The 12,393-nt window shown below is 45.7% G+C and overlaps 1 protein-coding gene across 4 annotated transcripts in view; it reads right to left on the reverse strand.

Annotated features, from left to right (window-relative positions):
* nup214 (nucleoporin 214) overlaps positions 1 to 12,393 on the reverse strand; it is a 187,973-nt gene that overhangs the window by 88,272 nt on the left and 87,308 nt on the right. For all 4 annotated transcript variants that reach the window (XM_060841579.1, XM_060841580.1, XM_060841581.1 and 1 more), the window contains one exon: positions 5,891 to 5,955. In XM_060841579.1, coding sequence (XP_060697562.1) covers positions 5,891 to 5,955 — 65 coding nt within the window. The remainder of the gene's footprint in view (positions 1 to 5,890; positions 5,956 to 12,393) is intronic.

A 12,393-nucleotide genomic window follows, 5' to 3' on the forward strand; every position in this document is an offset into this window, starting at 1 on the left:
CTGTTTCTGTGCTGTATATCCCACATAATCCTCAAATATCGAGACTATTTACATTGTCATCTCAACACAATTCCATCTTTAGAAGGACTGACTCACCTCTGTACACAGAGCTAGCATAAACAGTACAGCAACTGTGGGAGAACCAGCACATCAGCAAACGTTACCCCAATAGAAATATAGAACATAGAACATAGAAGGATACAGTGCAGTACAGGCCCTTCGGCCCTCGATGTTGCGCCGACCGAATCCTACCTAACCTATACTAGCCCAATAACTTCCAAATGCCTATCCAATGCCCGCTTAAATGACCATAAAGAAGGAGAGTTCACCACTGATACGGGCAGGGCATTCCATGAACTCACAACCCGCTGTGTGAAGAATCTACCCCTAACATCTGTCCTATACCTACCACCCCTTAATTTAAAGCTATGTCCCCTAGTAACACCTGACTCCATTAGCGGTAAAAGGTTCTTAGTATCTACCCTATCTAAACCCCTAATCATCTTATACACTTCTATCAGATCTCCCCTAAACCTTCTCTTCTCCAATGAGAACAGCCCCAAGTGCCTCAGCCTTTCCTCATAAGATTTTCCTACCATTCCAGGCAACATCCTGGTAAACCTCCTCTGCACTCGTTCTAAAGCTTCCACATCCTTCCTATAGTATGGCGACCAAAACTGCACACAATACTCCAGATGAGGCCTCACCAGAGTCTTATACAACTGCAACATGACCTCAGGACTCCGGAACTCAATTCCTCTGCCAATAAAGCCCAGTACACCATATGCCTTCCTCACAGCACTATTTACCTGGGTGGCAACTTTCAGAGATCTGTGTACATGGACACCAAGATCCCTCTGCTCATCCACACTACCAAGTAGCCTACCATTAGCCCAGTAATCCATCATCTTGTTATTCCTACCAAAGTGAACGACTTCGCACTTAGCTACATTGAATTCCATTTGCCACATTTCCGCCCAGCTCTGCAACTTATCTATATCCCGCTGTAACCTACCACTTCCTTCCTCACTATCCACAACTCCACCGACTTTTGTGTCATCCGCAAACTTGCTTACCCAGCTTTCAAGTCCTTCCTCTAGATCATTTATAAAGATAACAAAAAGCAGTGGTCCTAAAACAGATCCTTGTGGTACACCGCTAGTAACTGCGCTCCAAGATGAACATAATCCATCAACTACTACCATCTGTCTCCTTCCAGCCAGCCAATTCCTAATCCAAACCTCTAATGTATCCTCAATGCCATACCTCCGTAGTTTTAGCATTAGCCTACCATGGGGAACCTTATCGAACGCCTTACTAAAATCCATATACACAATATCTACTGCTTTACCCTCGTCCACTTCCTTAGTCACCTTCTCAAAGAACTCAATAAGGTTTGTGAGGCACGACCTGCCCTTCACAAAACCATGCTGGCTATCCCTGATCACGTTATTCCTACCCAGATGTTCATAAATCTTATCCCTTACCATTTTCTCTAAGACTTTGCCCACCACTGAAGTCAGACTCACTGGCCTATAGTTACTAGGGCTATCCCTACTCCCTTTCTTGAACAATGGGACCACATTCGCTATCCTCCAGTCCTCTGGTACTATTCCCGTTGACAATGACGACATAAAAATCCAGGCCAATGGCTCTGCTATCTCCTCCCTAGCTTCCCATAGGATCCTGGGGTAAATGCCATCAGGCCCAGGAGACTTATCTATATTCATCCTTTCCAATATTCCCAAAACCTCTTCCCTGCATATTTCCAGGGCATCCATTCTAATTATTTGTGATTCCATATTCACATCAGCAACAGTGTCCTGTTCCTGAGTGAGTACTGATGAAAAGTACTGATTTAATGTCTCTCCAATCTCCTCCGCCTCCATACACAACTTCCCACTACTATCCTTGACTGGACCAATACCTACCCTAGTCATCCTTTTATTCTTGACATACCTATAGAAAGCCTTTGGGTTTTCCCTAATCCTACCAGCTAAAGACTTTTCATGTCCCCTTCTCGCTTCTCTTAGCTCCCTCTTTAGCTCCTTCCTGGCTACCTTATAACTCTCAATCGCCCCTACTGAACCTTCACGCCTCATCTTTACATATGCCGCCTTCTTCCCTTTCACAAGGGACTCCAATTCCTTACTAAACCACGGCTGCCTCACAAGGCCCTTTACGCCATGCCTGACTGGTACATACCTATCGAGGACACGCAGTAGCTGCTCCTTGAACAATCCCCACATCTCATTAGTGTTCTTCTCTTGAAGCCTGTTTTTCCAATCCACACATCCTAAGTCATGCCTCACTGCATCATAATTTCCCTGCCCCCAGCTATAACTCTTGCCCTGCGGCGCACAATTATCCCTCTCCATCACTAAAGTAAAAGTCACCGAGTTGTGGTCACTGTCCCCGAAGTGCTCACCTACCTCCAAGTCTAACACCTGGCCTGGTTCATTACCTAGAACCAAATCCAATATAGCCTCCCCTCTTGTTGGCCTTGAAATATGTTGTATTTCAACGGGGTATAAAGCCAAACAACTAACAGAGCTGGTTATTTATTTGCTGTTTTACTTTAGGCCACAGTTTCATACACGTTTGAGAGTCAGAATTATGAGGAAAGGACACGGGAACAGTGAGAGACCATTCAACCCCTCAAACCTCTCTGAAATTCAAATAAATCATAACTAATGTCTATCCTAACTCCATTTACTCACCATGGTGTCATGGTGACCACGCGATACCCTTGCTGATAATCCAAAACTGCACTCTCTCACAGGCCAATATATTCAACCTCAATGGAGACAGCCATTCAGTTTCAGCAAAGTGACACATAACTCACTCAGCTTTGCATTCTAGACCCATCTTGATAAAAGCCAAGATTTAGACAGTCATTATAAATACTGTCGACTGGTGTTTCATGATTCTGGACTGAGTTCCTCTGCTTCTCCAAAGTTGCTGGAATTCAGTTGAGAAAGTGCCTCAGTCAATCCCAGGTCCTAACTGAACGGCCTTGCACTATTCCTACTGTGTTCCACCTGCCACAGGTTGGTCCACTCAATTCATCTGTCACTTTGTAGGCTGATGCCCTGAAGGTTGGACCAAATGACCTGTTTGTCCTGTACGTCCCACATAAACCGATGTAAGCTACAATGTATAGACTACTTACACTGCCACCCTGACTTGGTGTTGTGAGCAAACTTGGATACATGGCTCCCATTCTAAGTCACCATAGCTGAGGTGCCAGTACAGAGCCCTGAGGAATGCCACTAGTCACCTCTGGACAATGGGCATCAGGAAGCTGCCTGAGTACATGTGCAGTGGCAGCTAGTGAGGTAGTTGAAAACATTAGCCACCTGCTCCACTCTCTCTGCTCAAAGGAAGCAGAACACTCCGGAAAACCACCGGGGATTTTGGTAGCAGCAGGAATGTGTTTACCAGCTGGCTCACAGACAGAACCACAGTATTATTCCACGCAGGCTGATGTGACGGAGGCCATTGAAAAGATCAACAGAAAATGCTGGAAAAGTACCCAGTAAGTCAGGCAGCGGCCGCAGTGAGAGAGATGCAGACAAGGCGGGCATTTTAAATTGATAAACTTTCAACAGAACTGGAAGAAATTTGAGATGTGGGGAAGGAAATAAAAGGGTGGGAAGTGTCGAGAAGAACATGAGAGGGGAATTCCCAAACGGGAGTGAGGACGTGGACCACACATTTAGGTTTGCCAGCACGGGTCAGGAATGATGGTGTCAATCAGAGACTCTGGCCAGAAAGTCGATCTTCTCTCAGTCACAGAGATGTACAGCACAGAAACAGACCCTTCGGTCCAACCCGTCCATGCTGACCAGATATCCCAACCCAATCTAGTCCCGCCTGCCAGCACCCGGCCCATATCCCTCCAAACCCTTCCTATTCATATACCCATCCAAATGCTTCTTAAATGTTGCAATTGATAAGCCTCCACCACATCCTCTGGCAGCTCATTCCATACACGCACCACCCTCTGCATGAAAATTTTACCCTTTATGTCTCTTTTATATCTTTCCCCTCTCACCCTAAACCTATGCCCTCTAGTTCTGGACTCCCTGAGCCCAGCAAAAATACTTTGTCTAATTACCTTATCCAGGCCCTTCATGATTTTATAAACCTCTATAAGGTCACCCTTCAGCTCCAACGCTACAGGGAAAACAGCCTCTCCCTGTAGCTCAGATCCTCCAACCCTGGCAACATCCTTGTAAATCTTTTCTGAACCCTTTCAAGTTTCACAACATCTTTCCGATAGGAAGGAGTCCAGAATTGCACGCAATATTCCAGCAGTGGCCTAACCAATGTCCTGTACAGCTGCAACATGACCTCCCAACTCCTGTACTCAATACTCTGACCAATAAAGGAAAGCATACCAAACGCCTTCTTCACTATCCTATCTACCTGCGACTCCACTTTCAAGAAGCTATGAACCTGCACTCCAAGGTCTCTTTGTTCAGCAACACTTCCTACCAATGGGTTCATTTTGTCACCCTGATTAGCTGCTGAGTTTAGTACACTGATTGATTAATTGAATACTTCCTTGGACATGCTAGTAATGGAGGAGGTAGTCTGAACATTCCCTGGGGCAAGGGGTAAAACACTTCATCAGTTGCACAACAGCTCAGAGGCTCCGCTGTGAGCTCTGACGAATCAACGCAGTCTTCAAACTATTGCAGGCAAGAGCTTTGTTTCCACTGAACAACTGTACCCTTGCAGTGTTCCCTCAATGCCAAGGTGCGCGGTAATTGGGAATGTGCTGTGAAGAACTCAATAGGCCGCTGGCAACAGTTGATTCCTTGAGGAGTTGAACAAGGACAATCATTGAGGGATTGTGTGGTGCAAGAAACAGGCTTCGTACAACAAGGGGAAATCGGAGGGCTGCAGAGGAGACACAGAACTGGCATCAAAACCAGAGGAGAGAGGGGCTTTTTTTAATAAATGAAATGCAGTGGTTGCAAGATTAATAGAAGCAGACTTATACAAACACAGGAATTTGGTGTAAGAGGCCACTCATCCTGCCATTTTTAAGGTCACGGCTGATCTGATGACTCCACATTGCTGTCGATCCTGATAACCTTTGACACCCGTTGCTTATTAAGAATCTGTTTATTCTGCCTCGACAAATTTCAAGGGGTCTGCCATCACCGCTTTTTGAAGAATTTCAGACATGTGACCCAGCCCGAGATGAAAACTTCTCCTCATTTCTGTCTTTAAAGGATAAGCCCTTATTTTCAAACCAGTGACCCTTAGCTCACGATTCCCCCCACATCCTTTCCACATGCACCCTATCAGACCAGTCAGAATCTTATACTTTCCAATCAGTCACCTTTTCACTCTGCTAAAATCCCAGTGGGTACAAGCCAAACTTGTTCAACCTTTCCTCATATAACGACAGGTATGATCAGTTTAGTAAATCTCTGAACTGCTTTCAATGTCCCTACATCCTTTCTTAAATAAGGCGACCTATACTGTACTCAGTACTCAAGTTATGGCCTCACTCGGGCCCTTCATAACTCAGACGTATAATCTCCCTATTTTTGTATTCAATTCCCTCACAACAATATCCTGTTAGCTTTCAATTAGCATTCCACAGTAACTCTCAAAAGGAAACTGGATAAATGCTGCCAGGGAAGGAACACTCCTTCAAGAGCCAACACTGACTCAAATGGGCCAAATGGCTTCTTTTACGGTCAGGAAGGTGCCATCAGAGGTTGTAACTGCAATGAAAAACCAAATGAGAGATTGTCTTGACAACAGTGTCGCTGTCGCATTGAGCTTTTAATTAAACAGTGACCATGCAATTCCACGAAGCTGCTTGCGAAGAGACAACTCGGTGGCTCCAGGTTGACTGAGATCTTACCTGGCCAAAGACATTCGCAGTGCCTGTGGACTGACCGAATACAGTGCCTGCTGAATTGCCAAAACCTGCAGAGTAGAAGGAGGAACAGCAATTAGGAGGTGAAACCATGTCATCAGCTCACTTTCTTTAACCAATTTTAAGCTGAATAGATACATCTGAGTCACAGAGCATAGAAACAGACCCTTCGGTCCAACCCGTCCACGCTGACCAGATATCCTAACCTAATGTGGTCCCACCTGCCAACACCCGGCCCATATCCCTCTAAACCCTTCCTGTTCATACACCCATCCAGATGCCTTTAAATGCTGTAATTGTACTAGCCTCCACCACTTCCTCTGGCAGCTCATTCCATACACACACCACCCTCTGTGCAAAGCTGCTGCCCCTCTGGTCCCTTTCAAATCTTTCCCCTCTCACCTTAAACCTTTGCCCTCTAGTTTTGGACTCCCCTGGGGAAAAGACCTTGACAATTCACCCAAACCATGCCCCTCACGATTTTATAACATGTTTGCAAATCAAGAATATTTATTCTATTATTCCCTTTCACAGAGGCAATTGAGTTTAGAATCATAGAATCGTACAGTTCAGAGTTAGAGTTGTTGCAGCTTCAATAGGCCAGATCTGCTCTGCGGGGCTGAATGAACAACACATCTAGCACCATTTCACTGCTTTCTCCCGCGCTTTCCTCCTTAGACAATAGTTCATCGCTTCTGGAGGGCCTTGACTGAAATCTGCTTCCACTACACACACAGGCACAGCATTTCAGATCTTAACCACACTCACTCTGTTCAAAACTTTCTCAAGTTTCCATTATTCCTTTCGCTAATGATCGCAGTTCTACGCGCTCTTGATCTTGATCCTGGGAACTTGGTCGAAAAATTCTGTTGAGGCTTTCATATTCAAAATAAGGAGAGAATAGAGAGGGAGACCCTATTCCCATACAGGTTGCGATGGATGAATATGTGAACAGAAAGGGTACAAATCCTGAACATGAAGGCAGTTTTAATATGGAAGGGCAAAATGTGTCAGCCTAGGCTTGGAGGGCTGAAGGGCCTGTTCCTGTGCTGTATTATTCTGTGAAGGACACCAAATTAAGGTGACTGGCAAGGCCAACAGGCAAGATAAAAAGTCTTTGTTTTAAACACCGACTGGTGAGGATCTGGAATGTGGTACCTGAGGGTTTGGCAGAGGCAGTGGCTTTCAAAAGGAAATTGAATCATTTCCCAGAGAGAAAAGACTTGCAGGGTCCATCAAGAAAGAAGTGGAACTGGGGAGCAGCAGAGTGGCTTTTGCAGGGGGCCAGCACAGACAGGCGGAATGGCCTCCTGGGTGCATAGAACAACGCTAGGAGGAATGAGGAAGAAAGTAAGCCACACACTGATCAGGAATTTGGGAAAAAACTCATTTGTGCCAAACATGAGAATGAGCTAAGTAGTGGAGGGAAATATGCAGGGATAAGCTGGCGTCAACCCATCCTGAGGGATAAAACCAACGTGATGGGCCTGATAGGGTCATCATACTGCAACTGACAGACATCCGCCATGTCTCACCGGGGGACAGCTTAGCTTGAGACTTTCTGCACAAGTTGTACGCACAAGCAAAGGCCATTAAATTAGAACACAGAACATTCCATAGAACATTCCAGAGCAGTGCAGGCCCTTCAGCCCTCAATGCTGCACCCATCTGTGAAACCAGTCTGATGCCCATCTAACCTACACTATCATCACATGTCTATCCAATGACCATTTAAATGCCCTTAAAGTTGGCGAGTCTACTATTGTTGCAGGCAGCATATTCCACAACCCCTACTACCCTGAGTAAAGAAACTACCTCTGACCGCTGCCCTATATCTATCACCGTTGAAAATGTGTTGCTGGTTAAAGCACAGCAGGTCAGGCAGCATCCAAGGAACAGGAAATTCGGGCATAAGCCCGCCCGAAACGTCGCATTTCCTGTTCCTTGGATGCTGCCTGACCTGCTGTGCTTTAACCAGCAACACATTTTCAACTGTGATCTCCACCATCTGCAGACCTCACTTTTTACCCCTATATATATCACCCCTCAGTTTAAAGCTACGTGGGCGGCACGGTGGCACAGTGGTTAGCACTGCTGCCTCACAGCGCCTGAGACCTGGGTTCAATTCCCGACTCAGGCGACTGACTGTGTGGAGTTTGCACGTTCTCCCCGTGTCTGCGTGGGTTTCCTCCGGGTGCTCCGGTTTCCTCCCACAGTCCAAAGATGTGTGGGTCAGGTGAATTGGCCATGCTAAATTGCCCGTAGTGTTAGGTAAGGGGTAAATGTAGGGGTATGGATGTGTTGGGCTTCGGCGGGTCGGTGTGGACTTGTTGGGTCGAAGGGCCTGTTTCCACACTGTAAGTAATCTAATCTAATCTAATCCCCTCGTGGTAGCCATTGCCATCAGAGGAAAAAGGCTCTCACGGTCTGTCCTGTCTAAACCTCCCATCAACTTATATGGCTGAATGAAGTCACCTCTCAACCTTCTTCTCTCTAACAAAAACAGCCTCAGCCTTGCCTCATAAGACCTCCCTCCATACCAGACAACATCCTCGTAAATCTCCTCAGAGCTCTTTCCAAAGCTTCCGCATCCTTCCTATAATCCTTCCTCTCAGAGTGTGGCCCCACCAGAATTTTGTACAGCTGCAGCATAACCTCATGGTTTCAAAACTCAATCCCTCTACCAATAAAAGCTAACACACCTTTTGCCTTCCTAACAGCCCTATCAATTTGGCAGCAACTTTCAGGGATCGATTTACGTGGACACCGAGATCTCTCTGCTCATCTATACTACCAAGAATCTTACCCATAATTTGGAGATGCCAGTGTTGGACTGGGGTGTACAAAGTTAAAAATCACACACCACCAGGTTGTGGTCCAACAGGTTTAATTGGAAGCACACTAGCTTTCGGAGGGTCGCTCCTTCATCAGGTGATAGTGAATTATCTGATGAAGGAGCGTCACTCCGAAAGCTAGTGTGCTTCCAATTAAACCTGTTGGACCACAACCTGGTGGTGTGTGATTTTTAAGAATCTTACCATTAGCCCAGTACTCTGCATTCCTGTTGCTCCTTCCAAAGTGAATAATCGCAATTTTCCTGCATTAAACTCCATTTGCCACCTCTCAGCCCAGCTCTGCAGCTTATCTATGTCCCTCTGGAACCTGCAACATCTTTTGGCACTGTCCACAACTGTACCGACCTTAGTGTCATCCGCAAATTTACTAACCCATCCTTCTACGTCCTCATCCAGGTCATTTATAAAAAATGACAAACAGCAGTGGCTCCAAAACAGATCCTTGCAATATACCACTAGTAGGTGAACTCCAGGATGAATATTTCCCATCAACCACCACAGTCTTCCTTCAGCTAGCCAATTTCTGATCCAAAGTGTGAAGTCAACTCAATCCTATACTTTTGTATTTTCTGCAATAGCCTACTGTGGGCTTTACTGAAATCCATATACACCACATCAATCACTTTACCCTCACCCACCTGTTTGGTCGCCTTCTCAAAGAACTCAGTAAGGTTTGTGAGGTACGATTTATCCTTCACAAAACTGCTAACTATCCATAATTGAATTTTTCCTCTCTAAATGATTATAAACCCTATCTCTTATAATCCTTTCCAACACTGTACCCACAACTGAAGTAAGGCTCACTGGTCTATAATTACCAGGGTTGACTGTACTCCCCTTCTTGAACAAGGGAACAACATTTGCTATCCTTCAGTCTTTTAGTACTATTCCTGTAGATAATGACGACATAAAGATCAAAGCCAAAGGCTCAGCAACCTCATCCGTAGCTTCCCAGAGAGTCGGAGGATAAATCCCATCCGGCCGAGGGGACTTATCTACTTCCACACTTTGCAGAATTGCTAACAGTTCCTCCTATGAACCTCAATCCTGTCAAGGCTAAGATGCTCCAGATCTGCTGTTGTAGGTTTTCCTTTCGCCCACATCATAGAGCCTCACTGTCTGTGCCATTGTTCCAGTTCATTTGACCCAAAGTTAAAACAAATCGTTTTCACTCTATTCCTCCATCCCACTGTAAGCACACCAACCCCCCACAATTCATTCTGCCTCAAGGGATGAACAGGGACGACTCATACCTGCCCACACCAATTTTTACGCACAGGCTGGAACAAAGATTTGGTCAAATCAATTGAGGTTCCAGTTGTACAGTGTATTAAAATAAGGAAATGTCAATTAATATGTAACAATGGCTGCTTTATAGTGTCCCCCATGTATCAAAGCAAGTAATCAGCTCCAAACCAGTGCCTCACAATCATGGGGTTTTATCAATGGATTTGAGACACTGATCAGCCACTATCCAATAGAATTACAGGAAATGTTTGAGTGGTTGCTCTGACGTTTGTTCTCAATTGTTGCTGCCCTGTACACTTTAGCCTGTCATAGACTCCTACAGCACGGAAACAGACCCTTCAGTCCATGCCGTCCATAACCCCAAACAGCCACTGCTGTTTGTCATTTCTTTACTCAGCAGGTTGTGAGTTCATGGAATGCCCTGCCAGTAGCAGTGGTGGACTCTCCCTCTTTATGGTCATTTAAGCGGGCATTGGATAAGCATATGGAAGTTATTGGGCTAGTGTAGGTTAGGTAGACTTCGGTCGGCGCAACATCGAGGGCCGAAGGGCCTGTACTGCGCTGTATTTTTCTATGTTCTAAACTAGCCCCACCTGCCTGCTCCTGGCCCATATCCCTCCAAACCTTTCCTATCTGCGATCTTATCCAACTATCTTTTAAATGTTGTGATTGTACCTGCAGCCACCACTTCCTCGGGACGTTCATTCCACATGCAAGCCACCCTCTGTGTAAAATGTTTGCCTCTCATCCCTTTTCCAAATCTCTCTCCTCCCACCTTCAAAATGTTTTGAAATCCCCCATCCTATGGAACATCAACATCAACTCTATCGATATCGCTCATCATAAACTTCTGTAAGGTCACCTCCCAGCGTCTTACACTCAAGTGGAAAAAGTCCCAGCCTATCAAGCCCTTCTGTAGAACTCAAAGCTTCCATACCCAGTAACATCCTGGGAAATCTTTTCTGAACCTACTGCAGCTTGAACAATATCCTTCCCAGATCTGGGTGAGCAGAAGCTCCCAGGGTTTGAACTTGGCCAAAATTGGGGATACTCTCCAAATTCACCTCTAATGCCAGGGCTTTTCAGCAAAGTCCTCAAAACATTGGTAAGAATTTCAAAGCTCTGACCTGAACCTCTGCCATGGTTACAACGCTTCAGTCTCTGGAGAGGACCTAATAACCGATGGGGTAAAAAGTCCCACCCACTTACTAACAACACTGGTTTCTGGATGTTGAGTGCACAATATGTAAGGAAGCAGCTGGTGGAAGGGGGGAGTGACCCAACTGCAGTGAAAGTTTAATCTACAATTATTCACAAAGAAAGGCCCCGTCTATTTCTAAATGCCCAACGGTGTACTCGCATTTCAGGGAAGGTGAAGTATTAGAGATGACCTGCTCCATTCAGTTGGTTGGTGCTTTGCATTTTGATTGGAAGTTGTCTCCTCAGAGATAGATGGGGGGATGGGACAAACAACTGGAACACAGCATGAACTGAAGGGAGGAACTCATTGAAAAGTCAAGACTACAACAGCCGTGGTTACAGTATCTCTGACACAGGAGAAAGCCATTCCGGGGCATGGGAACTATCGGATAGAGGCATTGTTCCTGAACTAGTAATCCAGAGACACAGGGAACGCTGTGTGGAGCATGGCAAATCATGATATTTCAATTCAAAATGAAAATGTATTTGGAATTAGGTAGTCTAATAATGACCATGAAATATCGTCAATTGTCAGAAAAATCCATGTGTGGATTAACTATCTTTCTGGGTAATTCCTCTTCCCTCTAACAGCCACATACGGCAATAGTCGGTGAGCCCTGGCTCCCTACTCTCCAGCCAGAACCTCTCAGTGGGAGGAATGGCTGGGCACCAGATGATGATCTACAGTAATGTAGTGGGAAAGGTCAGAAGTCTCACAAGACCTGGATATCGTCGTCCCACTGGTTTATTTGAAACCACAAGCTTTCAGATGGGAGCGCTGCCCCCTCCATCAAGTGAAGTCGCACCACCCCAAACATGCTCCGGTTTCGGATGTGCAGGTTAGGCTAATTGGCCATGCTAAATTGCCCAGAGTGTTTAGGGATGCGTAGGTTACTCAGGGGTGAATACAGAATAATAAAATAGGGGAATGGGTCTGGGTGGGCTACTCTTTGGAGGGACGGTATGGACGTGTTGGGCCAAAGGGCCTGTTTCTACACTGTAAGGATTCGAATTGTAATTCTAACATTTACACAGAGCAGCTCAATGCTGCACAACAAAACAAACCACAGCAGTTGTACCTGCCCCAGGATGTTTCTGTCAGCAATCGCCCAGGAAGGGGAAACCATTCATTGGATTTCTTTCAGTAAAATGTAGCTAAACAGTGGGCTCGGGTGGGGGGAGATT

This window comes from Hemiscyllium ocellatum, chromosome 21, assembly GCF_020745735.1.
Source record: "Hemiscyllium ocellatum isolate sHemOce1 chromosome 21, sHemOce1.pat.X.cur, whole genome shotgun sequence".
Taxonomy (NCBI): domain Eukaryota; kingdom Metazoa; phylum Chordata; class Chondrichthyes; order Orectolobiformes; family Hemiscylliidae; genus Hemiscyllium; species Hemiscyllium ocellatum.